Source organism: Bombus bifarius, unplaced genomic scaffold (genome assembly GCF_011952205.1).
Source record: "Bombus bifarius isolate JDL3187 unplaced genomic scaffold, Bbif_JDL3187 scf7180000008014, whole genome shotgun sequence".
Classification (NCBI taxonomy): domain Eukaryota; kingdom Metazoa; phylum Arthropoda; class Insecta; order Hymenoptera; family Apidae; genus Bombus; species Bombus bifarius.
Window position 1 is genome coordinate 981,944 of NW_022884390.1, and position 27,647 is coordinate 1,009,590.

General features: G+C 28.9%; 6 protein-coding genes across 22 annotated transcripts; 3 read left to right on the forward strand and 3 right to left on the reverse strand.

Annotated features, from left to right (window-relative positions):
• Positions 1-1,129: 1,129 nt before the first annotated feature.
• On the forward strand, positions 1,130-4,730 carry LOC117206938 (venom acid phosphatase Acph-1-like). 2 transcript variants are annotated; one of them, XM_033446657.1, is made up of 8 exons: positions 1,130-1,167; positions 1,314-1,580; positions 2,182-2,380; positions 2,601-2,776; positions 2,865-3,111; positions 3,764-3,890; positions 4,036-4,238; positions 4,465-4,730. In XM_033446657.1, exons 3-8 carry the CDS (start codon positions 2,192-2,194, stop codon positions 4,603-4,605), a joined length of 1,083 nt encoding a protein of 360 aa, XP_033302548.1. In that variant the 5' UTR covers positions 1,130-1,167; positions 1,314-1,580; positions 2,182-2,191; the 3' UTR covers positions 4,606-4,730. The 2 variants fall into 2 exon arrangements, with proteins under 2 accessions (XP_033302548.1, XP_033302549.1); XM_033446658.1 differs by having other exon boundaries at positions 2,188-2,380.
• Positions 4,731-7,026: 2,296 nt separating this feature from the next.
• LOC117206936 (multiple inositol polyphosphate phosphatase 1) lies at positions 7,027-9,734 on the reverse strand. 7 transcript variants are annotated; one of them, XM_033446650.1, is made up of 9 exons: positions 9,609-9,734; positions 8,813-9,003; positions 8,399-8,709; positions 8,201-8,326; positions 7,987-8,131; positions 7,807-7,907; positions 7,634-7,743; positions 7,365-7,559; positions 7,120-7,288 (listed from the first exon to the last, which is right to left on the reverse strand). In XM_033446650.1, exons 2-9 carry the CDS (start codon positions 8,979-8,981, stop codon positions 7,120-7,122), a joined length of 1,326 nt encoding a protein of 441 aa, XP_033302541.1. In that variant the 5' UTR covers positions 8,982-9,003; positions 9,609-9,734. The 7 variants fall into 7 exon arrangements, with proteins under 7 accessions (XP_033302546.1, XP_033302547.1, XP_033302541.1 ...); XM_033446651.1 differs by lacking the exon at positions 9,609-9,734 and adding an exon at positions 9,482-9,602; XM_033446649.1 differs by lacking the exon at positions 9,609-9,734 and adding an exon at positions 9,345-9,431.
• On the forward strand, positions 7,487-12,720 carry LOC117206939 (protein lin-37 homolog). 3 transcript variants are annotated; one of them, XM_033446661.1, is made up of 8 exons: positions 9,698-9,784; positions 9,882-9,960; positions 10,064-10,202; positions 10,270-10,485; positions 10,741-10,924; positions 11,030-11,178; positions 11,301-11,358; positions 12,479-12,720. In XM_033446661.1, exons 2-7 carry the CDS (start codon positions 9,882-9,884, stop codon positions 11,320-11,322), a joined length of 789 nt encoding a protein of 262 aa, XP_033302552.1. In that variant the 5' UTR covers positions 9,698-9,784; the 3' UTR covers positions 11,323-11,358; positions 12,479-12,720. The 3 variants fall into 3 exon arrangements, with proteins under 3 accessions (XP_033302551.1, XP_033302552.1, XP_033302550.1); XM_033446660.1 differs by lacking the exons at positions 9,698-9,784; positions 12,479-12,720 and adding an exon at positions 7,487-7,600 and having other exon boundaries at positions 11,301-11,600; XM_033446659.1 differs by lacking the exon at positions 12,479-12,720 and having other exon boundaries at positions 11,301-11,600.
• LOC117206935 (ankyrin repeat domain-containing protein 13D) lies at positions 11,662-17,376 on the reverse strand. Of its 5 annotated transcripts, XM_033446647.1 has the most exons (15): positions 17,073-17,376; positions 16,188-16,323; positions 15,987-16,111; positions 15,608-15,653; positions 15,392-15,535; positions 15,176-15,247; positions 14,582-14,762; positions 14,272-14,497; positions 14,067-14,195; positions 13,840-13,990; positions 13,595-13,756; positions 13,404-13,504; positions 13,232-13,320; positions 13,112-13,115; positions 11,662-12,821 (listed from the first exon to the last, which is right to left on the reverse strand). In XM_033446647.1, the coding sequence occupies exons 1-15, from the start codon at positions 17,169-17,171 to the stop codon at positions 12,756-12,758; spliced, it is 1,731 nt and encodes a 576-aa protein (XP_033302538.1). In that variant the 5' UTR covers positions 17,172-17,376; the 3' UTR covers positions 11,662-12,755. The 5 variants fall into 5 exon arrangements, with proteins under 5 accessions (XP_033302538.1, XP_033302535.1, XP_033302534.1 ...); XM_033446644.1 differs by lacking the exon at positions 13,112-13,115 and having other exon boundaries at positions 13,404-13,501; positions 17,073-17,374; XM_033446643.1 differs by lacking the exon at positions 13,112-13,115 and having other exon boundaries at positions 17,073-17,374.
• Positions 17,377-19,421: 2,045 nt separating this feature from the next.
• LOC117206960 (kinase suppressor of Ras 2) lies at positions 19,422-24,427 on the forward strand. Its single transcript, XM_033446702.1, has 16 exons — positions 19,422-19,574; positions 20,060-20,203; positions 20,296-20,443; positions 20,534-20,797; positions 20,860-21,013; positions 21,097-21,275; positions 21,349-21,612; positions 21,695-21,834; positions 22,219-22,342; positions 22,402-22,613; positions 22,694-22,870; positions 23,230-23,415; positions 23,498-23,631; positions 23,703-23,840; positions 23,910-24,039; positions 24,157-24,427. Exons 1-16 carry the CDS (start codon positions 19,422-19,424, stop codon positions 24,307-24,309), a joined length of 2,700 nt encoding a protein of 899 aa, XP_033302593.1. The 3' UTR covers positions 24,310-24,427.
• Positions 24,428-24,478: 51 nt separating this feature from the next.
• On the reverse strand, positions 24,479-26,456 carry LOC117206961 (lys-63-specific deubiquitinase BRCC36-like). 4 transcript variants are annotated; one of them, XM_033446704.1, is made up of 7 exons: positions 26,158-26,456; positions 25,799-25,966; positions 25,512-25,716; positions 25,338-25,426; positions 25,168-25,269; positions 24,908-25,010; positions 24,479-24,831 (listed from the first exon to the last, which is right to left on the reverse strand). In XM_033446704.1, exons 2-7 carry the CDS (start codon positions 25,910-25,912, stop codon positions 24,689-24,691), a joined length of 756 nt encoding a protein of 251 aa, XP_033302595.1. In that variant the 5' UTR covers positions 25,913-25,966; positions 26,158-26,456; the 3' UTR covers positions 24,479-24,688. The 4 variants fall into 4 exon arrangements, with proteins under 4 accessions (XP_033302595.1, XP_033302594.1, XP_033302596.1 ...); XM_033446703.1 differs by having other exon boundaries at positions 26,088-26,456; XM_033446705.1 differs by having other exon boundaries at positions 26,374-26,448.
• Between the last annotated feature and the right edge of the window lie 1,191 nt (positions 26,457-27,647).

Below are 27,647 nucleotides of genomic sequence, written 5' to 3' on the forward strand. Positions count from 1 at the left end.
ACATTATAGAATGCGGATGACAATTTTGTTGATGAATTAAACTAAATATGAACGATTTAAGAATCAGTATAACATTGAAAAATCCTTGTTACTTTTATAGCTCACAATATTCTTTTTCCTTCTTTCCCTATTCGTATGTTGCTACGTTTCTCCTTTAATATATTGTCAGCTCGATAAGAAGGAAACCAGAGGTTGAAGTATCTGTGCGATTATATAGTTCTATTCGTGAGAACCAATAGCGTTAGAAAATATGTTATTGATTTAAGAAATCTTACATAACTTAATTTCTTTGTCTAGTAGTGACACACGCGAAAAAGATCTATGCGTTACTGTGAATTTATGACAGAATTTCAACATATGAATTCTCGCGGTTCTCGGTACTAACAATTTAAAACAATTTTCATATCATCTTCATTCATGCCAGTTTCAGTCTGCATTGACATTCGCACATACCGTGTTTTATTTTTAAAGCCTTGACTCTGAGATTATTGTAAGAGTCTGTGATCCACTAAAGGTATTGTATAAAAAGTACAGTTCAGAAAATTGTTATCTGTTGTGTATGTAAACTTAGTTATTTTTGTTCCTGTTTCTTCAACGTGTCAACATAATACACAAGTGAGTAAAAAATTCAAGCGAAAACTCTCAAGTTTTTCTCATTGCACTTTTAATACGATTAGTAAATAATAGATTTCTCCGTATTTGCACAATTTTTCTTTATGCTTGCTGTGAAATATATATAAAAAATTACATACGGAGAATGGAACACAATGAAATTACTGGAAAGAAAACGTTCGTTCATAAGTATGAATAAAGTTAACCTTCCTGAAATAAATGAATGATAGTACATTCTCATATTGTTTCTGTGATTATTCATATAGAAGGAAATTATCGCTACCATTAGAAAAAGGATGGAAAATAGTTTTATTGTCATTCTCTTAGAGACTTATTCTTCCTTGAATATATTATCAATAGCTTTTCGAAGTGTTTCAAATAGTTTCTTCATTTGAATGTTTGACGTTAGCAAGCTACAAAAAAATGACATTGTCTACAGATAACAATACTTTTTTTTTATTGTTTACGAATATCTAATGAATATGACATACATATATATATTGTGTCTGCGATATCGATTCAAATATTATATTATCGACTACTTTACGAGATTAAGTAAGTTAACGTTTTGTTTATGTCTACGGAAACTACAAAATTATTCAAAATTTATAAAACCTTATATAATTGAATTGTATAATAGTAAATTCAAAGTTTTAAGAACTAGTGACCTACAACGTATCCGTACTTTCTAAATGTTTTAGAACCACATAACTCGGACGTCATCGAAATTTAAATAATCAGAACGATGTTGCAGAACCAGATTATATCCGTTTAGTCTATTGACACGTGCTATGCATAAAACATAAATCGAAAGAAGTATATAAATCAAGTAGACAGAAACAAGGCGGAAGTATTTCCTAAAAAGCAATCAAGTGTTATGTAAATATAAGTTGAAAAAGTGAACAAGACTAAGGCGAAAATATTTCCTAAAAATCAATAGAGTGTTACAGAGTACAATACTCTTCTAGGTATATTTATTAATTTCTTAAAAATTTTTAATCGAACTTTCTGGCAAATTATATTGTGGTAAATAATACGGTGAATAAAATATTCATAATCGTTATGATCGTGGATATATTTTATTCTATAGCCATAAGAAAAAAAAACAATAGAATATGAATTAACTGATAATGTTGATTTTATCGATAGACTATCTTCAATGATAATTTATGTGACACACCAATGAAATTTCGCAGTATGAACGAGCGAGTTCGCTAAAATAGAATTACAGTCAACGAGATTCGGTAAGGTTACAATATGGTCTGTTATATGAATACTATAAAAGTATCAGGTTTTATCAATTTGTCAATAAAAGTTTCAAAGCATGTAAATATTTAGTGAAAATAGCGCTTAAAAAGTTCAATGATCTATGTTATTCTTACTAAATTCCATTGAAATATTGTAACTTTACAATTAAGTTTATAACGAGTCCTACAACATGCCTCACTGAAATAAAGCATCATAAAATTCATGCAATAAATTAAGGCAACGTCATGATAATAAATATGTATAATGATGTTACCTTAAATTAAAAAAATTTGTTCAAAGTATTGAGCATTTTTCAATTAGTTTCAGAAACATGGATATTAAATGGATCTCAAGGATCATCATTTGCCTCCTTTATTGTCAAGCATCTTGGGCCGAGCTGAAGCTCATACAAACGATATTTAGACATGGAAACAGAATGCCATCGAATATCAAGTACTATCCGAACGATCCTTACGTTAACTACACTTACGAACCAGCCGGACGAGGAGGTTTAACAAACGTATGTTACTTCTTGTATAACTATCATCATAAAAACTGTGAAATATTTATGAATTTGCACGTGTTAAAATTCCGATTCCTTCAAATTTTGCACATTCAATAGAAGATAAATTAAATGTCAATGGTGCTTGATGATACAAAATAATTAATGTCAATAATAAATCAATTCATTTTAATAATAAATGATTTTGACGATACAAAAATATTAATTTATATATTAGGTTGGTAAACTGTCCTTGTACAAACTTGGCCAATATTTTCGTGAAAGATACGACCAATTTTTAGGACGAATTTACACTTCAAAAGATATTTGGTTCCGTGCCGATGAGGTAGAGAGAGTTGTAATGAGTGGACAACTAGTAGCAGCTGGATTATATCCTCCGTGTGAAGAACAAAGGTCCTAAATAAAATTTTAGCTGCCTGATAAACAATTAACTTCTAATACAATTATACGGTAATTTGATCTAAAAAAATAAGCTTTATAGGTGGGATTCTAATTTAAATTGGCAACCGATACCTGTATGGACACCGCTGAATTCGAACGATTGCCTGTATAATGGGCAATTTTTAACAAATTTCTATACATGGAGAAATAACGTGGAGAAAACAGATGAGGCTATAGTGCAATTTCAAAAACAGAATAAAGATGTTTATAGGTATTTATCTGAACATACAGGTGGTAATATCATACAATCTAGAACGTTCAACTTACGTCAATTCTTGTACGCACAGGTAAATAATATCTTTTCATAGCAAATATTACGAGCTAGATGTTTAAAATAAATATACAATCGAAGATAAAAATAAGTAACAGGTAGTGAAAATAGGTATCAGTAAGGTTTACTCGAATTAGTACTAATATTATACAACACAAATTTGATTTATCATTGGACTGCGCTATTTATTGTTATTTTTATGAATAATACTAAAGAAAAATAGTACCTCAGTAAATATTTGTTTTTTACCACTAAATATTATAACAAATGTTGTACTTTGAATATTTGGTATATCTTTACAGATTATGTGTATCCTATGCATTTTAATATCTTTACATTTTCCATAAATGCACAAAAATCTGCAGTTTACTTATTCTTATAGCATACACGTATATAGTATCTAGAAAATAATGAAAATTAATACATATTTCCATTTTTATGTAAACAATTTGTACTTAATGAAACTTTATTAGTACCCATTTCTACTACCTGCCCATTTATTTTTATTTTCGGCTGCATATTTATTTTTATAGTATTAATATGCTAAACATTTTCAATCATATATAATACATATCTAAATATTAATAAATAATTATATAAATAATGTGAGTTTGGTTTGACAACCAAGGTGATAGATATATTTTTGAATATTTAAAATACTCATTTAGAAAGATATTGGTTTAAAATTACCCGAATGGACAAAATCTGTTTTTCCACATGGAAAGCTAGATGAGTTAGCCGTAAACGATATTTACATTCGGACTCGTACTCCACAAATGAAGCAATTATTAGCTGGTAAATATTAAATCTTATAACTTTTAATTTTTTATTCTTCTTATGTTCGCGTCAGAATAAAAATTATTTTACCCATATATCTATATTTAATATCTACTATAATATTAATTTATCTTATACAATTAAAATAAATTCTACTTGACAGGAATGTGGATTCGCGAATGGTTAAATCATGTTGATGATCATTTAAATAAGAATGATACACGAAAAGCATTTATGTATGCGGCACATGATCTAAATATTGCTTACATACTTGCAGCACTAGACAATTTTGATAACGAAATTCCTTACTATGGTAGTACTCTGATATTTGAATTACATGAAGAGGATAACGAATATTATATTCAGGTAACAATATGATTACGCATGTATATATGCAAATTGTTATTAAAAAATCATCTTTCTATAAAATATGTCTCTACAGAGTATTAATTTTGAAGTTGGGAGATAAAGATACAATTTAATATAAAAATGTATATTACGGAAAATTTCAACATTTAATTTTTGAAACTTTCACGATTAATAATATTGTTCATAATTTTTCTACATACACGATTACAACCTTTATTCACAGATGCTTTATAGAAACAAAGAAAATATTCAATTACTCAAATTCCCTAATTGTGATGACAAAATGTGTCCATTGGATAAGTTCAAAAAATTTGTAATGCCTATAATACCGACAAATCTGGAAGAAATATGTGGACAGGAATAAAAAAGTAAAGTATTAATATAAATATGGATAGTAATAAACCAATACTAAATGGATTCATAAAATGATTTCTATAATATTCTACTATTTACTCATATAAATTCAATAATAAATGTGTAATATTAAAACAATGTTTATTAAAAACATGTCATTTGTACTACAACTGCTTATTAAAACCCGAAACTTAGACTACCTATAAATCTTGTTGCTCAAATGTATTTCCTTCAATTATAAAATAACAAGGTAAAACTGTAAAAAGACTGTCTAAACTTCGGTTTCGATGATTTTTGGATATATTGTAAAACTCAACATTTTGATCAACCTTTTCTTATAAATATAAAAGCTATACTCGTTTAGTTCCGAAATATTCGCGAAAAACTCCCGATAACAATGAATTCTGCCTATAACTGTACTTATGGTTTACTTATTAACTTATGGTTAACTTATGGTTAAAGTATTGGTTTCCGACGGTCGGCCACTTATCTTCTGTTTATAATTAATTCCTATGTCCATGGTTTACTTCAAATGTTTTGAAGTTGCGAATACGCAACATGTTACATATTTAATCGGATACTTAACAATAACCTATCACACAAGTCAATAAAATCAATAAAAAAAAAACAATATAAACGTATACTTACATCCATTTTTGTTAAAATAACTCAAACGTTAATAATCGCTACGCATCAAATGTTGACGATTTATAATTCACCATAATTGTCATCGTTAATTGTTATAACGTCTATATATCTCCATTCTTCCGAAATGATATGCGCAAAACATAACCAAAGGTCTAAAGTTAATATATAGAACTGAACCAGTTGTGTCTAAATGAAGCAATAATCAAACTCAAATTCTGTTTCAAAAACTTACAATGTAAGCTGTTGGTAACACTAACACTAAAATAAGCGATCGACGACAAAAGAACACAGGAAGTTCGGAAAACTACAGCACTTTGTTACAACAATATCTAGCAAAATACTAAATAAGAACGTATTAGTTAAATGAACCTAATGATAATCGATAAAAGATAATAAAACAGTAACACAAATACTACATAGTTAAAAACACGCACTATGAAGGATATATCTTGAAGCCACGATTTTTCACAATAAAAATGATATTCCGCGCCAAAACTTCGTCCAACTGACTCCCACTTAGCTGAGAACGGCTTTTCATTTGTTTTAAACCCGCTCACAGATTAAAATATTATATGCCGGGAAGTTTATTTCAGTCAACGAACTATACAGTATTAAAATAGATAATCATAAGGAGTTTTTAAAGTTTGCTATCTTCATCAGTTTACTATATATTGCTATAATTAAGTATAGTGGATATAATGCTTTTTATTTATTAAATAAAATAATATAAATAATTAAAATAGTAAATAAATTAGAGCAATATTTTAGCATAATCTTGTATTACAAACTAAAACAGACTTGAGCGAATGTATAAGATTTATTCCACAGGCCTCGTTATTTAAGAAAAATGCATTGTATTTAACGAGTGACTTGTCTTGAGAAAATATTTAAAAAAAACTGTGTTTTCAAAATTTATATTAAAAAATTGTTAATATAATTTATTAAAAATAAGCTTTTTTTCATATTTACGTAAATTTATTTCATTTTAACACCCTTCTCCATTTTTTTTATGAAAGAGGCCACTTCTGGGTCAATAATCCTAGGTCTCAAAAATTTTAACTCGGTCCTGCTGATCGGCCGTCTTTTTCTTATACGCCTGCGCAAGGATGTCTATATACAAACTTCGCGAATTTGATTTAATGACTCCAAAATTGAACGAATGCGGATCTTTGTAATAACACAAAATTATGAATAAAGTGTTAGTAACTTCATTTTCTTTCTGCCGTTCTAAGTTAAATAAGTATCTTTGACACGAAGTGCTGCTAGTAAAATTACTAATATAAAACTCCCTTGTAAAATATCGCTGGACAAAGATAAATATTCCGCAACTTAGGAAATATCTCTCCCTACGCGAGCAAGTAGAGTCAATATTCCATATTCTTCTTAACAGCTTAAATGCCAAGATTTACTTATAATATTGAGTTGTTTATGAAGGGATCTCGTAATTAACATAGTCTTCTAAAAGATAATTTTTACATTGTTTTTATATCAAACAATTAGTCTTTGATATATCATATCAAGCTAAGTACTATGCTCTCTACGGTGCAGTCTAAATTTTGCCGATTAAGTGATGCTGTTTTATAACTAAATGGTTTTATTCGTCAAAATAATTTTTGTTTGTAATTTGTAATTTCATAGCCAATGGCGCGATGTCGTGTAGCCCATTTTTATCCCTTTCGATGATTGAATTGTATATAATTCAAACACTCTGATCTTTTACGAGGTCGATATTTCAGGTCGGTACATACATATGTCATATATCATGTCATATTAAAATGGAACGTTCGATTCATTTCATTTTTTTTTTAAGTATAATAAACTGCAAATATATATACTTGATACAATTTATAAAGTCTGTCATGGTCCTGCATCATCCTTATGATGATTCCTCCATTGAACACAATGTTTCGAACTGACATTCCTCTTCTTGGTCAGGGTAAAGTGCTTTCATTGTAGACAGTGGACATGGCACATTCATAGGACAACCTGGTAGATGTAATGGTCTTTCCTGATGCATGAAAAGAATACTGGGACCTCCAGAACAACTAAAATAAAAAGAAAACCATTATTATATTAGATTATTATAGTTAGATTACATATAAAATATATAAATAAATATACTTGTATAAAACGAATGCGATATTAGATGCGAAAGTATCGATAACCCCAGTTCTCCAGGCTCTGTTCTCCGCATATAACGAAAATAAATCATGCGTTAAATGTTGATCTTCCTTAGCGATTCCTAGTAGAGCTAATAGTTTCAAAATGGTTCCTGAATGACTAAAATACACCGATACTACCAGTCCTTCATCTGCCCTATAAATTAAGAACAAGATTTTAATAACATAATATTCAATGTAAGTAAATTTTCTAAGAAAATGTATTCTTACATAAAAAAGTTAAAAACATCTCTCAAAGCTGGGCAAGCTTGCTCATAAGACAATTTGTAACCATATCCATCGTTCCAATAATATTCCAAATCATCTGCAAATTCGAGTACCTAGAAAAATATCAATTAATTTAGCATAATAATTTAACAAATAATTAGACTTTAAAATTTTACTTTGAACTCATCTAGTGAAAATATTCTACACCATGGTGACTCGGAGTTTTTGTGCCATGCAGTTTCAAATCCACACATCACGTACATCAAATGTACAATTTCTAAAACGTAAATTTTATTTTGATACATTTTTCTTCTTAGTTTTGTGTTTCATAATTAGTTTCCATGTATACTGCATACCGTGATCAACCTGATAACCAATACGTCTAGAAACGTTTTCTAACATCTTCTTATAAACATTACTCTTCAAGAATTTTTCTTTTTCTATTCGCGAATCCGGATTTTTGTCCACTTCAGAACGCCAACGTTGACAACGTTTATAAAACTAGAAACTTAAAACAAAATGATCAAATAATAGAAAATATTATTATTGAATTATATAGTTGAAAATTACTCTTAACACAGGATCCTTGTGTTCTGCTTCTGGATACTGAACTCGATAACTACTGTGTCTTCCAAATAAACCAGTAGCAAAGTTCTTAGCACTTTCCTCTGTGCGTTGAGTGGCAGTGTACTTAAACTAAAAATTCATATTTTTATTTAATAAATATAATAAAAATATGTATTGATATTATACATTGTATATTTTTACTCTATAAGTTTGATTATCATAAATCTCTGGCATAAGAGTGGGAAATCTGGATTGATATCTTTCTCCAATATCGATCATTTCATTTTCTCCTTCTTCTGCTAATTTCATAATATCATCTTCGTTAAAAGTAATTTTCCACCCTTTAAATAAGTCTATATCTTCATCTGTAAATTCTGATTCATTCTCTTTATAGTTATCTAGGATAATCTTTTGTAACTTTGGCAATTTTTCAATCATGGATGGTATATACTTTTTACCAGGATATCTTGTACCATGTCTTAAAATTAACCATATTTTTCTTGAAATACAACCTGTGATTAATAAAAATTCTTTTTTGGTATTGAATAGTAAGATAAAGAACTTTAATCTTTTATATATTGAATTATTGTATTGAATTAAATACTGGGTTGAAACCTGGGTATTCAAGAGGAGAATCATCATGGTTTGATATAAATCTATATGGTGTTTTAGTTCCTATTCTACATTTATAATCTCTATTGTCCAAAAGGCAATTGTGTGCGAAGATAAATGCTGCACTTATTGCATTAATAATTAAAAATACTTGAGCATTTAATAGTCGCATCTCTTTATTAGTTTCTGACTACCTGCAACATACAAAATTAGTATTTAATTTAAGACATTATTGAAACATTGTTTGATATGAAACTATCAAAAATGCACAATTTTATATTGCACAATTTTCTAATATGCACATACACACATATGTACTTCAATAACTTTTAAATCAGTAAATTCAATTAAAATTACAAAATTTTTAGCACTTAATAAAATGTAATTCAATACAACTAGCCAAGATACAATTTTGAAAAATTTAGGTTTTGTTACAAAAACGTATATAACCAACTAAATTAATAATTCATGTAAAAATAAAAAATATAACATTCATCATGATCGAATTCCAAAAATATAAAAGTTAATTTGGGACCAATAAAAATATTAAAAATTGAATAATTCAGTAGTAAACTATGCTATAGCGAACAAACTCGTAACTTTTACAACTACTGGAGACTACATGCAGAGATGCTTATATATTTGATTTGTGTTCCTACAATAATTACTTACTATCCAACTAACATAACGTAGCTTTTATTTGAAAAGATTAAAAATAAAACAAAAATATAATTGAAAATTATTTCATTTTCGTTTATGTCGAAATATTATAGAATCATGTTAGGGTTTATATTCTAACCTTATATTTTCGAATACGCAATATTACAACATTTATTAATAAATACTTAATATTGATTCATCATATCTCTTTTTCGCAATAATAGTTACGTACAATTTTGTTTCTAAAAGAAAATTGTAATTTGTAAATTGTAATTGTAATTCAATGCTCAAATGAATTAAACTCCTTTGTGGAAGGTATGTTTGTAATACATTATTATAGAGTTTTAGAAATTGATAAGACTATTGTAAATGTTTATATGACATAATGAATGCTAATCATTTCGTGATTTAGATGGGGAAGAAGAGAAATATTCAACCACCACCTGTACCAATACCTGGTCGTGTGAAGATAGAAATAAAAGATGAATTAGGTAATAGAGAATATTATTTATACCTAATTTTTGTAGTAATAATTAGTAGAATATTATAATTGACTGTGTGAAATAATTGATATTAAAATATATTTTGCTCTAGGAGATAATGATGTACTTGTTGCAAGAGATCGTTTAAAAGGTGCTCTGAGAGAATTACTGCAGCATAGTGATACAGGATCATCAGCAGATTCAAGTGAAGAAAGTTCTGCCCAAGATTATAAACATTCAATGAAAAAAATGTAATTTCTTTTAATATGTATAAATGTTTCTTTTTCTTATAATTAAATAATATATTTTTATTTACAGTGATATGTACAGATCAAAATCAATGGGTTTTCAACAACCACGTAAAGTTAGACGCCGTAGACAAGTGCAAATGGATACTGCATTTCATCATACTTATGTAATGAAATTATTTGATAGAAGTGTTGATTTAGCTCAGTTTCAAGAAGATACACCACTTTATCCCATATGTAGAGCATGGATGGCAAATCAACCAAGAAATCCTAATCTTGTACCAAAGTGAGTAAATAGAAGACAGTCGTAAAGCTGTAAATTTCCAATTATTATTCATCTATTTTGATTTCCATGTATAATAATTTTTTAATATTTGTTTATTTCTATTATAGTTTCATAAATATTAACTTTAACATATTATAATTAACATTACTCATAAAATATCATAGAAGGACCCATTTAATTAGTTTATTACATATATTTTGAACTCTAAAATATAATATTAAAGAAAAATGATTTTTATACTGTTTTTATATTCAGAGTACGCAGTCCAAGTCCAGAAATAGTGAATGAAGTGAATATAAGTAATAATATATTGGATAGTAATGGAGAAGTTCGTGATGTTTATTACTTGCCACCTCCACTACCTTGTGAAGAAGCTATACCTAGAAATCGTATACCTTCACCAATACCTAGAGAAAAAGAAGAATTGGTTTTAGATTATGTGAGATATCTACTTTGATGAATCTTATGTTTATCGATCTAATATGATATCATAATCACTACTTACAGCGTAATATAAATACTTGTTATACATGATACATTATAGGACGGACAAACCCTAAAATCACGAGAAATGTTGTTGAGAGAACATAGAGTACATTGGAATGCTGTGCGCAAAAAATGGCATCAACAAGCACATAAAAATGAACTGCGTTTTACGCAAGGTGCAAATATATTAAATACTATATTTAAGAGGTACATATTAAAAAATTTGGAATTACGTAGGCAAACAAATGGAATTATATAAAAATATCGTTTAGATTATATTTTATACTGTGAAAGGTAATTTTATTATAAAAACATTATTTCTATTTCAGGGCACAATCAGAATTTGAGTAACCCATTATCTGGTAGATTGATTACTATCACCCATTGGTAATAAATATAATTTTAGTTTTAGTGTCATATAAATATCTTTTTTCGTATTTTTCTACACACGTTTTATTTTATACACATAATTATACCTGCTATATACTGCTTGTAGAAATATACCTTTTTATTACAATATAATTAATGTACTGTAACTATATTTTGTTAAGACAAATGAATTCATCTATGAAAGAAATGTTATGACAAGCAATAATTCATTTTTGGAATAAAAATTTTTACAGAATAATGATATGTAGTACAATTTGTTTGTTTTTCGATAAACTGTTGGTATACTGGCAACAAGTTAAGTAATAACTCTGTTTTTGTTTTTTATTTCATACATTTGATTTGTACTAAACTTTTCAACGAAATTACTCGTCTACAATGAATAAACTATAAAGAATAAATAATATACTTTCATTACAGTGGTACTATTCTCAATTAATCGAAACGCTACTTACAATTGTATTATCACGGGTATAAAAAGGAACTTGGAATTGCCCGAACATTAAGAGGCAGTTTTTTAGTAGATTATTATATAGAATATTAATTAAAATATTAATCCGATACATATATCCCTAGATTTTGATGCTAAAAGTTTTTGAAGATTCGAGTCTATAGAGACTAGGAGAAAGGACAAAACGAATACCGTTGAAGGCTTGAGAATTACAAGCTTTTTATTCGAAATATTGACAGTCGTAACTTACAGTACGTACTTTCAACGAGATTTTATCCCTATTTATTTGATGTTATTTGAATAAATGTTAATTGGATATCCGAGAATATTCCGTCCTTTCTATTAGAGCAATTGTAATTTTCAAGACTTCTGAGTATATATATATACTCGTATATACCATGTTCCTCCGTACTACTCAATCTTTTCACTCATATAAAATGTAGCTAAGAAATAAATAACATAATTTAAATCATTTACTTTCATAGTTAATGTTATATTATCTCCACCGTTTGACTTGTATTCGTAACTATATATATACATATATGTGTATATGTATATATAGTTATGTATACTGTAACTATATATCTATATATATATATATATATTATAATAACAAATGTCTGTTGTAAACAACTGGATTACTTATTTAATGTGTTTTGTGAACTGTAGGAAATGATTTCGCGCATGACAGCCACATGATGCTTGCGCAGCTGGAAGATTTCACATAGTTGTGGAAGTATAATTTGATCAAATTTTTTAATAAGTATTGCACGTTCACTTGTCTGTAAGAGATAACTCAAGCACTTGTCGAAACGTTTCTTCTTCTAACAATCGACGTTGTTCTTCTTCCAATTGTTGTAGTTCCGAAAGTCTTAATGCCAGTCTTAATTGTTCCGCTGTGTCTTCGAGCGAGTCAGCATTTTCTATATCACTTGTTTTATCCAAGTTATTCCGACCGCTCGCACACCCAGCAGTACTGTCTTGACACAGTGCCAGACTTGCCTGAATCGCCCTGCATTAAAAATGAAGTTGAAGATTTACAATGACTTATTAAACAAATTTCCTAAGAATATTATATTATTATATGTAATTAAATTATTTGCATTAAACAAAATTTATTATAATATTGTTAACATGTACAAAAGATAGAACACCAAGATTAATTGTATTTTTCTCTAATATTTGCTGCAATTCCTTGAATTTTCTGCAAAAATATTTATATATATATTTTGTTGTTAATTTTTTTATTGTCAATTTAAATATTTATTATGCATCTAATACTGATAGCAATCCATCACCCACCTTTCTGAATTTGAATTGTTGCATAAGAACACATGCAAAATAAAATGTTTAGAACTTTTACAATAAAAGCGAAATATCTGAAATGACATATGCATTCCTATAGATGACGTATTTTCATACCTTTGTAATTGCCTTTCTTCTTCAGTTGTCATATTGGGCGTTGTGGGCCGTGATGGTTTCTGCGCTCGTAAGGCTTCCCATATATCAACCTTAATAAATTGAGTTACATTATTAGAATTTATTTCAATATAAATCTTTTTGGAGAGATATAAGAAGCTTTAGACATCTGTACCTCATCGCGTTCACTACCAACTTCCAACAAACTTTGTTGTATAGCAAATTGTAAAAGATCGTCTTCTTCTTCCATAAATTGCGTCCGAACTTCAGCACCTGCTAAGTAGATAATTACATAATATAATCGTAGATAAAATGCATATTCGATATCTTCCTTTAATATCTAATTTATATAAATATTAAATTTACCTAGTTTTACGTATCCCACTGGTGCTTCAAAACAAATATCATCAACTAAACAAGTCATTCTGTTAGTTTCTTCTAAATGTCCTACATGAGGCACTTCTTGATCCATGCCAAAAATATTTCCAAACGTTATCCTTGCATTTAATATATGAAACAAAGGAATTTCTACAAAAAGGAGAATAATTTCATCATTTGTCAAATAATACCAATTAACTTAAAAAAAAAAAATAAATAAATTTAAAGCTTACCGATTTTAACAGGAAATCCAGCTGGTAATTGCATTTGGATAAAATCCCTTAATTTTGCAAAGTGTGAACTAGATATTGCCATTAGATCGACGATTGGCATAATCTGTTCTTGAAGACTTAGTGGATACTGTTCACTAAGCCATAAAGTTGCCTGCAATTTCATATTTAATCATATTTACTATATATACAGATATTAGCTTAGTATGTATAATGTTTTATTGTAATACCTTAAATTTCTGAATTTTTGTATTAACTTCTTTTGGTCTACCTATATCTCTTCCATTTAAATCAACGTCTGGGTCAAAATATTCCTCAGCTGTTATATTAGAAGGATTTCCGACATTGTTATATTCTTCCTAAAACGAATAATAAATTAATTTTATTATGATCACATGATGTATGTACAAAGATGTTTAAAAAAAAGAAAATTACACTAGTAGTTGCGCTATTACTGTTTTCCTGCTGTTGTTCCGCCATGCCAAGAAACGACTGAAGAGGTGTACGAGGAGCACGAGCTCGTGCCTTATCAGGATCAGATAAATGTTCTAATCGAGTTTTCGTTATTAATTCTACATTACATGCACTAAACACTTTACACTCATGTCCATTAACTATTTCACTTTTATCAGAGCGCCATCCCCACAAACCAGCTTTATTGCTAGTTGAACATAAATAATTGTTAATGAAAACACGTGAATGTAGTAACACTAATAAAATAGCAATAATAAAGGAAAATAATTACCGTTCAAAGCTAATTTTATCCGTATCTATATAAGTAGTAACAATCGGATTCGTAAGCCGGGTTAAAACACCTTCTTCAGAGGGTTCCATTAATTGCATATCGTCAATATCTACGAGTTTAATATGCTCAACATATACTTTTCTTGTTTTGTGATCTACCTCCATCATTGTTGCTCCATCATCTGCATAAATAAATTTTTTTTATTACTGAAAAGACATATTTTAAGAAAGATTTATCGAAATAAAATTCTCACATTGTTCTATTTAAGTTTGTAATTTTCTACAACTAATTACGTCAACACTAATTCATTTCAAATATTTCTTTTTTATTTAAGTATATTTAACTACTTAGAAAGATATAGAATATATTAGTAGTAATTACTTTTGTTACAATGTCTAGATTGCACTTACCATCTAGAATTTCAACTTATTATATCAACTTTTCAAAAGTAATAAAATTGTAAGAAAATAGTAATAAATAGAAATAGAAATAAATAAATATGTAGATAAGAAAACTTTTCTACTTCACAGAAGTGTTTTACAATATTCTCTACCATTCTGCACACCACATTAATTTTAAAAGTAATTCTGTCACCTGACTCTCGTCCCACCATACTGAACACATAACTCCGTTCACATCTAATTGCCACAGGTACATGTGATGCAGCTTGCATTTAATATATACAATTATAGAACAAATAAAAGACTCTACTATTAATATAAAAGAAAACATACAAAAAAAACCTGACGATTAAAATAAACTCAAGGAATGTTAATGTGTTCATGCAAAGAACCACATTCAAATACTCACTTTGTCCTTTGAAGATGTAACTACGATTTCCACGTTGCCACTTTGTATGATCAAACCCTAATAAAGTTGTATCGATTCTTACATTGCTACCCTGTTTGTATACCTTGTATGTGTCACTAGGACATATTCTAGAGGCAAGGGGAACTAATAATAAATAAATTATTAGTTTAATGTTTCTAATCAAAAACAATAAAAAATTATGTAATTTATAATTACCCCAACTAGTAAACTCCCATTTCATTTCTACATAAAAGTCAGGAGCCTAAAAATATTATTCAATTTCAGTTTCACCAAATCAAGATTTCCATCAGCCATGAGAATGATTGACAAACACTTATAAGCTTCTTTAATGGTTGATGAAAAGCACATGACATGCATGTATATGTGTTTGTGAAGGTTTGTCACTGTTTCTGAATATGACAAAATTTATTATTTATGCACATATGAAAGAAAATATTCTTTCTTTTTCATAAGAATTCGTCTCATGGAAATAATTAATAAATTGTTACTACAAATGCTGAATAAGATCTTCAAATGCTCACAAACTTTTCAAGCATTCTGCATGGCTAATAAATACATGACTTAATAAGCTTACTTGTTTAAGTTTATGAAGTAATTCTGGAATACCAGCTACCCGATTACAATATCTTTGATAATCTCTATGTGCTAGCACCATTTGTATTAACTCAGGATTTCCTGTACCAACTGCCTCCTGAACCACTGTAAAAATAATAAGATTAAAATTTGAATACTGATTAATTTGGTAATTTAATAGATACAATTATATGTTTATTACCATTCCATCCTTGAGTGTTCTCTGTATTAACATTAGCTTCATGTTGCAACAATACTCCGACAGACTCCATATGACTTAAAGTCACAGCTAACATCAATGGTGTTCTTCCTCTGTTATCAAGCTTTTCAATATCATGCTATAAAAAATATCATATTATTACTTTATTAATATATAACAATTTAAGACATTTCATAAATATATTATTAAGCTATTTTAAATATATGATCTGAATTTTAAGAAATACATACATATGGATAAATATTAAATGACATTACGTGCTCTCAACATTAATAACTAGCACAGTAGTTTTATTAAGGTTTATCAAATCATTGGTATATTGAACACATAGCATCAGAAGTTACAAGTCATTGAACATTTAGGGTTTCTAACTCATACAAGGTTTCACTCAGCAGCCTCTCTGTCAGTGTATCAAATGATCTTAAATCAATATCATAATATGTAAACAATTTCAATAATTTCAAAATTAACCATCTGACGCAATAAAATATAATTAGCAGAAAAATAAAATTTATATGTATGTATATATTGTATTTTATAATCTAAATAACACACATATGTGCAAAAAACAATTTCTTTATATCAAATTTTTAATATCAATAGAGCTATTTTTATCATATTTATATATATTTTTTACTTTTTGACAATTACGAAACAAGTACCCTAATATCTAACATGAAATAAAAACTGTCATCTGTCATGTATACATTTTATAGGTGTTTTATAGAAAGAAGAAAACAATTGATGAATATAGTTGCTTCGCGTATCGTTCTTGTCAGTATCTGTTCAATCACAGGTACGATTAAACACGATTAATGACCAAATGACAGTTCCCTTTTTCTTTCTATTTTTTATCATTTTACCAACCAGCTTTGTAGATAATTCTTCTTCGAGTTCTACATAATTATTATTCCACACAAGCCAATGGAGCGGATAATTTTTTTGTATCGTGTCTATATTCACCATTTCTCTGAAGTTTTGTTAACGGTAACATACAACACCAACAATTATTACAAATTCCACGACTTGAATGAACAACATAAAATTTTGTCTAACAAATACATGACACCGAAACGAATAAGCAACGACTAAATTTTGATCATTCATTGACCGAACAAAATAGCTAGATAAGAAACCTTGAATATCATATTGAATGCACCAAAGTCAACGAAAGAAATGTTGCAAGTGGCGCTTATACATATATGACGCTATCAGACTTTTAACGTTCCTAAACCAATGCACTTCAACTCTACGCTATTACAGCCTTAATTCTTCTTCACCTGTGCTTCAAATGAATTTGATGTATCTTTTATTCATTGAAACATATATCGTTCTGTTTTTGTACACATATTACACATATCGTAATAAATATAAAAAAGGAAAAAAACAGAATGAATCTAAAATACAACTCCATTGCATGCGTATATATTAGGTCGTCCGAAAAGTTTCTTTCGTTTTATAAGGAAATAATGGATACACAACATTTTTCATTTTATATTATTTTATCAAATTAAGTATGATCCATTTTGTTCTATCAAAATAAAGATCACAACGTTCCACAGATTAGGTTTCATGTTTATATAAAGATGCGTTGTTGTAAAAGACGTGTCTGTAAAAGAAAGACACTTTTCGGACAACCTAATAGATGATTTCAAAATTCACTCCTGCCTTACGTATCGATATCGCTAGATATATAATCAGGTTCACACGATGGCACAGAGAACATTTTGTATGTACAATAAATAATAAATGAAGACTATAGAGAAGAAATATAATAATTTGCAACTTTCATCTTTTATTGGAAATATAATATTTATATCTCCGTACAGCCAAACCTATTTCTCTGCTTATTTAAAATTTAGAAATTAAATATGTGCTCTTGCTATTTCACTATTCTTGAATATATTTTTAAAATATTGATAGTTGATTAATAGTTATAGTTATTTATAACATTTTATAATTATGTATTGATACCTATATATATCGTAAATATATAGCAATAATCGTCGTGATTTTATACAAAACTTCTTAAGTTTATTACGCATTTTTAAAATGTATTTTAGTTATAGTACGCTTGGTATAAAAAGTATTTTAACATGACATTGCAAGTGGAATTCAAAGATAGAAATGGGTCTTTTAAAAATAGTTTATAAGTTGACGAAATTTTATTAAAAAGGACGAAAAATAATTGTTAAAACTACCAATGTTTTAATATCACAACAAGCAATATTTTTAAAATTATAAAGAATTTCAAAGTCAAAAAAAAGGATAATTTTAGTTATATGGAATCGACAACATATTGAATATTAAAACTGTCTTTTTGTAAAAATAAAAAATGTGATATATTGTGCCCTTCCCTTGTAGCCTTCAATTATAATAGCATTATAATTGATATTTCACTCTAATATAACAGCCAAAATTCTATCCATACTTATCCTATGTCGTCATTTATTTCAGTTCGGAAATTTAACTTGTGATCCATGGACTCCCTGGTGTCGCAAAGCCCGCAAAGTCCTCACACACGCAAGTTATTATTTTATTATCCGAATAAAAAATATTTAATAGGATGTGTATTTATTTATAATAAACCTCTCTTCTTTAAATCTAAATCTTGTTAATGAGCAATTGATTGAATGTTTCAAATATACATATGTCAAACACATTATGGATTAAAATTTTGAGTTAAATCTTGGGTATGCATAGCAACAAAAGATTATTTAAAGGGAATCCGTGGTAGACAAAAGATCAAGAAGCAGTCTTAGAGTAAAAGATATCAAGTATGTAAATGAGATAGAGAGATAAGTATTTTATATTTTTAATATAATGTATCTATGTAAAATTCTTTATAACTCAAAGAACAACCTTCATTTCTTGTTCTATGTTTTTTTATCGTTTTGATATCTAAAGCCCATCCTATAAATAATCTTCCATATATTTTGTGACACCCTGTGCGATCGAGAAAAGCGACTTTAGGAATGCTTGGATGTCGCTCGAATGAACGCACTGAGCACTGAGATCCCGGATTGTCGGGCACCGATTGACGTCACCGATAGGCGGCCAAGATGGTTGTCAATGTTGATAAGTGGTTTGGTTACACGGAGAGTCAGTAATAAATCCGCGACCGATAGGAGCCTCGTGCGAAACGAAATTATGCCTGTGAAATAGGAAATCGGCCTCCCGTTCAACAAAACATCGGGGCCGTCATCGTGGCGCGGGATGGCGGACGATGAAGAGTTGGAGCTAGAAGATGGTCGAACCTTAGTTGTCGTTCAATCCATGATTGACATCTCCGCTGATCGACTTGAAGGCTTGAGGACTCAATGTTCCACTAGCGCAGAACTGACTCAACAGGAAATTCGAACGCTTGAGGTACCTTGAAGAGTGCGCGATCCTTTCAATCCTTCCCTAATTTATCCTTTATTACATTCAGCACGGTTGCCTTGACCTCGCGAAGGGTTGCTTTCTGATTGTCAACAAGTTGCAAATATATTTCTTTATCGTCTTGAAATTTGTATTTATGTGTCTGCTGACGATTTATCATAATGAATATTTCTAAAGCTTTTTCCCTTTGAAAGTAATCTTCTGCTACTTTTTTTTACTATGTATTCTTTACTGGTAATGATTTTAATACAAATTAAGGAATTGTGCTTTATATATTTTAGAGTAGGATGTCTTTCGAGTTGTTGAAAAGATTTGTCTGATTTTTTTTAAATCAATGATTAAGAAGCATTTTTGGTAATCATAAAATTAAACCAAAATTGTAATGAAGTTATTTAATTTACTATTAAAGGAGATGCAAATTGTATGTTCTTTTATTTGTTTTTTGTTATTTATATGAATGTAATATGTTTTAGGGAAAACTTATCAAATTATATTCAAAGCAACTTGTAACCAAAGCCAGAATGGCTTCAGAAGAATCATTGTCTGCAGAAATGGAACAATATCCATCCTTGCAGCAATGGTTAAGAGTAGTGGGTCTTACTCAAGAATCTATTCAGGTACAAATAAATTTTTAGAAACATGAGATTCTTATTCTTATTTAAATAGATATTGAGATTTTTTTTATTTCTACATCATTAACAAATTTTAGATGATTTGTTCTAAAGCTAACTCACTTGAAGCTCTTCAAGAAAAATCTGAGCATGAGTTAGGTACTATGTTGGGAGAAACTACTATTAAACATGAGGAAGAATTACGTAGACTGTGTAGAGCATTGCACAATCTTCGTCGATATACGGGTAATGATTTATTTGATTATATTTAATAAAATTATTATTATAAATATATATTGAGATATATATACATATTTTATATAACACTTTATTTAGACGTTCTCCTAAAAGGAGATATGGATAACAGTGATATGAATTTATATTGGGATTCTTGGGATAGACCTCATTTACGTACTGGAGCATCTCCTAGGCCAGCAAGATCACGTACGACAAGGTGCTCTGTTCCTTCAGAAGACAGCATTCCATATCATAATAATAACAACAATCTTAACAGTGATATATTAGCACAAGCTTCTTCCGTTACATCCTTATCTTCAACTAGTCCTCCTTCCACACCTCTTTTACAAAGGCCAGGACGTGGTAAGTGTTTCTTATTTTTTCTAATTTATACAGTTGTAAAAAATGTTCTTTTTTCCAAACAGGAATTAAATTTCCAACAACTCCACCTCCTTGCAAAAAACATCAAATAGGTTTACAAAATACAATATCACAACCAGAAGTGTTTCCTTTAACTAAGTCAAAGTCTCATGAATCACAATTAGCAAACCGTCTTGAAAATGGAGATACAGCTTCAAGGTAATAATTACATTTTTAGTAACATAGTCCTTTTCCTTTTTTAAAGGAAAGTTATATTAAGTACCCTTGTATTATCTTCACAGTTGTGGAAATGATTCTGTTGGTTCTGCCGGGAGAAGAAATCGTTTGCCTACAGAATCAGGATCTTGCAGTAGTAATGCAGACATTACAGGGGAAAATCTCTTGCTAAATAGTAATAGTCCTGTTAAGTCACCACCTTATTCTAGTGCTGAAAGTGATGATAACAGTTTTAAGGGAACAGGTAAATATAATCCTTCATTTTAGAAATTTTATGTTGTTAAATGAATATTAGAAATTGTTTTTATTTATGGTAGTAACAAGTCTCCAAGTGCCAAAGTCACCGCGTACTCCGACTGTAACCCGGGGAATGGGCCATATAATTGCCCACCGCTTTACCAAAACGTTTAAAATGATGACAACCTGCGACTACTGCGATAAGCAGATGTTTATAGGCACAGGTTTGAAATGCAAAGAATGTAAATACAAATGTCATCGAGATTGCGAATCCAAAGTACCACCTTCTTGTGGCCTACCTCAGGAACTCTTTGACGAGTTTAAAAGAAGCGTACAAGGCGACGGTATATATATGTCTTTTTCAATTTAATTTTATCGTTTCTTACAAATTCCTCTTCAGAATGTTTTGTAAATTTTAATTTTTAGGTATGGTAAATGTTTCTCCAATATTAAGCAAGCCTGGTATAACATCTCCCAATCATCATAATTCAAATTTATTGAGCTCTTTAAATCGAAGGGATCGAAAACGATCGCATCCACATTCTTCTATGAATATACCTTTTCAGGTATGTTAACCTCTTGCCTTACGATTTAAGTTCCAATATCGCGTGCCATAAACAACAACAAGGTCGGACACACGTCGAGCTATTTCATGGTTTGGCTGAGCGTTTGAAGTTGTGCAAATCCCACATGTCTTTTAATATGTAAATACATGTGTAAGGTACAACTAATTTTTTTTACAAGATGTTTGATAAATAATTACTATCAATTGATCATTGAACAAGATATATTTATTATCTTGAAATGAATAATAAATCAATAACGTCGACGTACCACCTCTCACACGTGTTGTTTATGTTTGGCCCGATCAACGTACCACGTCTCTCACACGATATTGTAGGTTAAAAGGTTAATGATATAATTTTAATTTTTTTCTTTCTTTTTTTTAGGGCGCGGATTCTAGTTCAAATACCTCGAGCTGTAACAGCTCAACGCCTTCTAGTCCAGCTTTGCTACCTGCCAATACTAGCCAAACCCCACAGGCACCTGCCAAACAACAGTTTCATTTTCCAGGTAATTACTTCATAATATTCATTGCAATAGATGGCAAATTTATGATACCTTACTTGTAGATGTTGTGCTCAATGAGAAAGGAGGTGTTACATTAGAGACTCATCGACTCGAAGGTACAACCATGTCAAGTGATAGTGAAAGAACTGTGAGTGTTTCTGGATCTGGTAGTGTTAGCACAGATTCCGAGCGAACACCGGTTAGAGTTGATTCGCAAGATTCTCAAGTCTCGGATGGAGAACCAGGAGATAGTCGTTGGCCACGACAGAATAGTGTATGTAATGCCAATATATTTTTGCAACATTATTATATTCTAAATCAGTTTGGACTGGGAATTGATGATTTTTATTACAGTTATCTATGCGAGAATGGGACATTCCTTATGATGAATTAAAAATTGGGGAACCTATAGGTATTGGAAGATTTGGTACAGTGTACAGGGGCTATTGGCATGGTAATGTTGCAATTAAAGTTTTAAATATGGACTACTATTTACACGATGACAAAACACTGGAAGCATTCAAATTGGAGGTAAATAAATGTCATAATAAAAAAATATCGTAATTCGAATGCTTCTATTAATATGGTATAGTGCAGTTCTGTTAATTGTAAAATTTCATATAAGGTATTTTACGAGAAAGACAGCTTACTCTAACGCTTATGTATTTGCTTATATATAACATGAACTGATTGATTAATTGTAGTATGTGATTAAAGATATAATGAACTATTATCTCTAATTAAATTTTTGTTCTATGTACAAATGGTTTCATTGTACAAATACTCGTAAACATAAATATTGAAAAATCTATTATGAAATTATATTTTAATATAGAATTATTTTAATACTACTTACTGGAATTAATTGATATGCATTATTGAAATTATAGGTGGCTACATTCCGAAAAACTAGGCACGAAAATCTAGTTTTATTTATGGGAGCTTGCATGAAGCCTCCGCGCTTGGCGATAGTGACTAGTATGAGCAAAGGCATGACTCTTTACACTCACATTCATTTACGTAAAGATAAATTTAATATGAACAAAACCACTATCATCGCTCAACAGATTTCTCAGGTACATAAAGAATATTATATGAATTTTTTAGTATGAAAGTTTAATTACTTTAATAATCTTTAATATGTCCTTCATTATTTAGGGAATGGGATATCTTCATGCTCGTGGTATAATTCATAAAGATCTCAAAAGTAAAAACATATTTTTAGAAAACGGAAAAGTTGTAATTACAGATTTCGGTTTGTTCAGCGTTACGAAACTTTGTTATGTAAACAGGTAAGTTCTTTACTTAGTTTTATATCGCGTGAAACGTGATTTTATATTTATCGATTTTTTTTGATAAACAGAAAAGGAAATGCACTGAGTATACCACCTGGCTGGTTATGTTATTTAGCTCCTGAAATTGTTCGACGATTGAGACCGCAACAGAATTGGGATCAGGAAGAATTACCCTTTACAGAAGCTACCGACGTTTATGCATTTGGGTTAGTGCAAAAAGATGACATAAACTGCAATTTAAAAATATTATCCGTTTCATTAAAAAATTACTATAGGACCGTGTGGTATGAGCTTTTATGTGGAGAATGGCCATTTAAAGGACAACCTCCAGAAGCTATCATTTGGCAAGTTGGTAAAGGAATGAAGCAAACCTTAGCTAATTTGCAAGCTTCGCGTGATGTAAAGGTACAAAGCATATTCAAATATTACTTTATAAAGTTCTAATTAATTTATTTTCAAGCTTCCTTGAAAATTCATAAGTCTTTTTCTTATTTCTTATTGATTTATTTATATATTTCATAGGACATCCTAATGCTTTGCTGGTCATATCATGCAGAAAATCGGCCCGATTTTGCAAAATTGTTAACTACTTTGGAAAAGCTGCCTCGCAAAAGGTTAGCACGTAGTCCTTCTCACCCTATACATCTTTCTCGTTCTGCAGAATCCGTGTTTTGAATACATTTAAGTCTATTTAAATACACTGTTGTTCTCGTAGTGTAAATATAGAACTGTGCAAGTATTGCCAGATCTTTGTTCGTGAAAGGTAAAATAAAAATAATCACTGAAAGATTCATTCGTTTACCTCTCATTTAGGCTAACAAACGTCATTAAAATAAGCATGAAAAAAAATTAATGATATTTTATTTCTTAAGTAACATCACAGTTTGTATACAAAACATCGTTTCATCTTTCATAACAATAAATATTACGAAAATTAAGCGGGAATTCATTGTTATAAAATAAAAAAAATACTGAATTTAATGTACTTATATGGTATATTATAACACACAAAAAGATTGAGAAACATTGTATTTAACCACAACAAAAACTTTCATCAGTTACACATTTTTTGTAGTTCTTGTAGTTGCCTTCGAAGATACGCAGCGCGTAATTTATTTAAAGCTATCCTTTTCTTAAACATTAGCACCAAAGGCTTAGTAATTATATCTGTTATGTGAACCAATGTTCGAGTTCTCACTGTAATTAATAACTCAATTAATTTTCTCTTTATAACAAATAGAACTTCTTCATACTATAAAATAAATAAACTAACCAGCATTATTGTATATGTTGGCAAGAATATCCTGATGATCTTTAAATGTTTCTGCCATCTCATCTTCTTCTTGTACCAAAAGTTTTAGCAAATCTGTCATTGTCTAAAAAATATATAAAGATTAAATTATAATTGAAATTTACTTATAAATTAAAAATAACCAAATCTGTATTCGTCTGAAAAATATATAAAAATTAAATTATAATTGAAATTTACTTGTAGACCAAAAGTAACCAAATCCGTATTATTTGAAAACTTACTTTTAAACATGTATTTGATATTGGTGTATGAACAATTTCTAATGGAATCTCTATTACTTTCTCATTGTGAGATTGGAAACAAATTAAAGAAATCTCTTGTTCCTAAAAAATATTTTATTTAACAAACTGAAAATGTAACACAGCATTAAGATTATTTATTTATTGTTTACCTTAGTTTCTTTACTCTCTGAAAATACTGAAAATATTAAACCCACAAAACCATGATCCATTGTTTGGTAATTTGTTTGAGTTCTAATATCTGGGAAAGTATTCGTTACATGAAAATGATTCTTTTGTAATTATAATCTGTTCTCATAACAATATAAAATAATTTCTATACTGACCAAGATGTGATGGATAAACTGTGATGTGAGGATGAGAATGATACCATCCAAGAACACGCACAGGACGTTTCAATTCTTCACTTAAGCGTTCTGCTTCAGTAACAGCTTTCAACAATTGTTCAGCTGAAATTTCTACCCTGTCTTTCTTTTTGTCCAGACGTCGTAAAATAATGACAGCTATGATTTTTGCAACATCACGTACTGTCTAACATGAATTATTAATGAAGCAATATATATTTTTTTACATATATAACAAATTATATAAATATATATACTCATGAACATACATCCCCCATTAATAGACCCATTACTTCAAAGCTTTCTGTCGATAGGGCATGTTGTAAGCATACCATGTATACGTCAGTCTGTAATTCTACTTTTGACAATGTAAATGCAGACATTGTGCAAATCTTAAACTTAATTATTATTCTCAATGTTTTTTATAAATGGAGAGCCTGTAATCATGTTAAACGTGAGATTTGAAAGATTAACTTTTATATTAGTAACCAAAGGTAAATAGTATAATCATTTTATATTTAAAAATATAAACTTTATAAACAAAAAAGAAAAAGTAACCTTTAATACTATTTAAAATAAAAACAAACTTAAAACCAATTATCATTCATATTGTTATTCCAATGTTTATACTTTCAATTATTCCTTTTAACAAACTTATGAAATAATTATTGTTTTATTAATGTTGAAAATCACTAAAGTTTGCATACGAATTACACGCATATATATATTTATGCAAATCTTCGGAACGGAAATAACAATATTGTTTAAATTCTCGTATTTTTTAAACTTTTATATATTATTATGCAAATTATATTTCGTGAAATATTAAAATGTTCAAACTAAACTTTGTCACTAATTATGTATCGATGTGCACTTATTACTCTAAGTGGAATCCCCTTTCTCATTTGGAAAATGTGACAACCAAGGTAGGTGGCGTTAAACGACATTTCTTTTCCAATAAATATAATCTGTACATATGAAAAGTAAATATGCATGTATACCACGTGGAAATATATATCATATACATATGTATATTTTAAAATCGATGAAATTTGCTAAACTGAAAGTATATAAAAGATTTAAAACGAGTGAAAAAGTTATAATTGTAGAAGTTATTTTATTACAAAATATTACATCTTTCTTTTTAAATGAACAAGATAAAATTATTTTAATAAGAGAGATCAATCGTAAAAGAATAGAACATTAAAAAATATTTCACTCGTTAATTATAAATGGTAATTCAAATACATTGATTATACAAGTTCCGCCTAACTTCTGCATTTTAAATATTTCTGTAATTTGTAGACATACGGAAAAAATTTTGTTTATAATGTTACAAAGGGGACTGTAGCGTATCATATCAATAATTCTTTCTTTCTTTTTTTAAATGGGGGATTTTCGAAGATTCCAAAATTCCTATTTTTTTAATTGAACTATATGTCTTTGTATATATCAATATATACCAATTGACGTTCTTTTTCATTCTCTATAAAAGAAGTATATTAAAAGTAAGTACTTGTATTTGAGAAGAATTAGTTTGAAAGGTATTTTAATTTTAATTTTGTGAAACTTATGGAAGATAAGAAAAATATAAATGCAGGAGTATTATTTTCAGGTATTAAAAGTATTGTCTTCTTTATCTTTCATACGTTAGATTTTTTGAAATTAAAATATTTTTTAAATAGATCATTTCCAAATTGAAATATCCTAATACGTTTTAATTAAACATCAATTTAAAAAAATAAGAATCTTGATATTTTAAGAAATATGATTTGAAAAACAATTTTTGCGCCATTATACTTATCTTTTTGAAATAAATAATGTTTTTCCTTGAAATTTGTTTGATTCATCAAGAACAAATGGTATTTAAAGTCTACTTAGGCAGAACACCCTGTGCATTTTACCTAATGCTCATTAAAAATTGTAGCATATTATTAACAATATTTATTATTATATCTATAAATATTGGTAAGAATAGTCTTTATTTTTTATAAATCTTAATTTTTTATTTTTCTCTTAATATTAACAATATATTGAAATTTAAATTGAAGAACAGTTTACTTTTAAAAAAGGACTATACACAATAGACATATATGTAATTCTCTACGTGCTCGTATT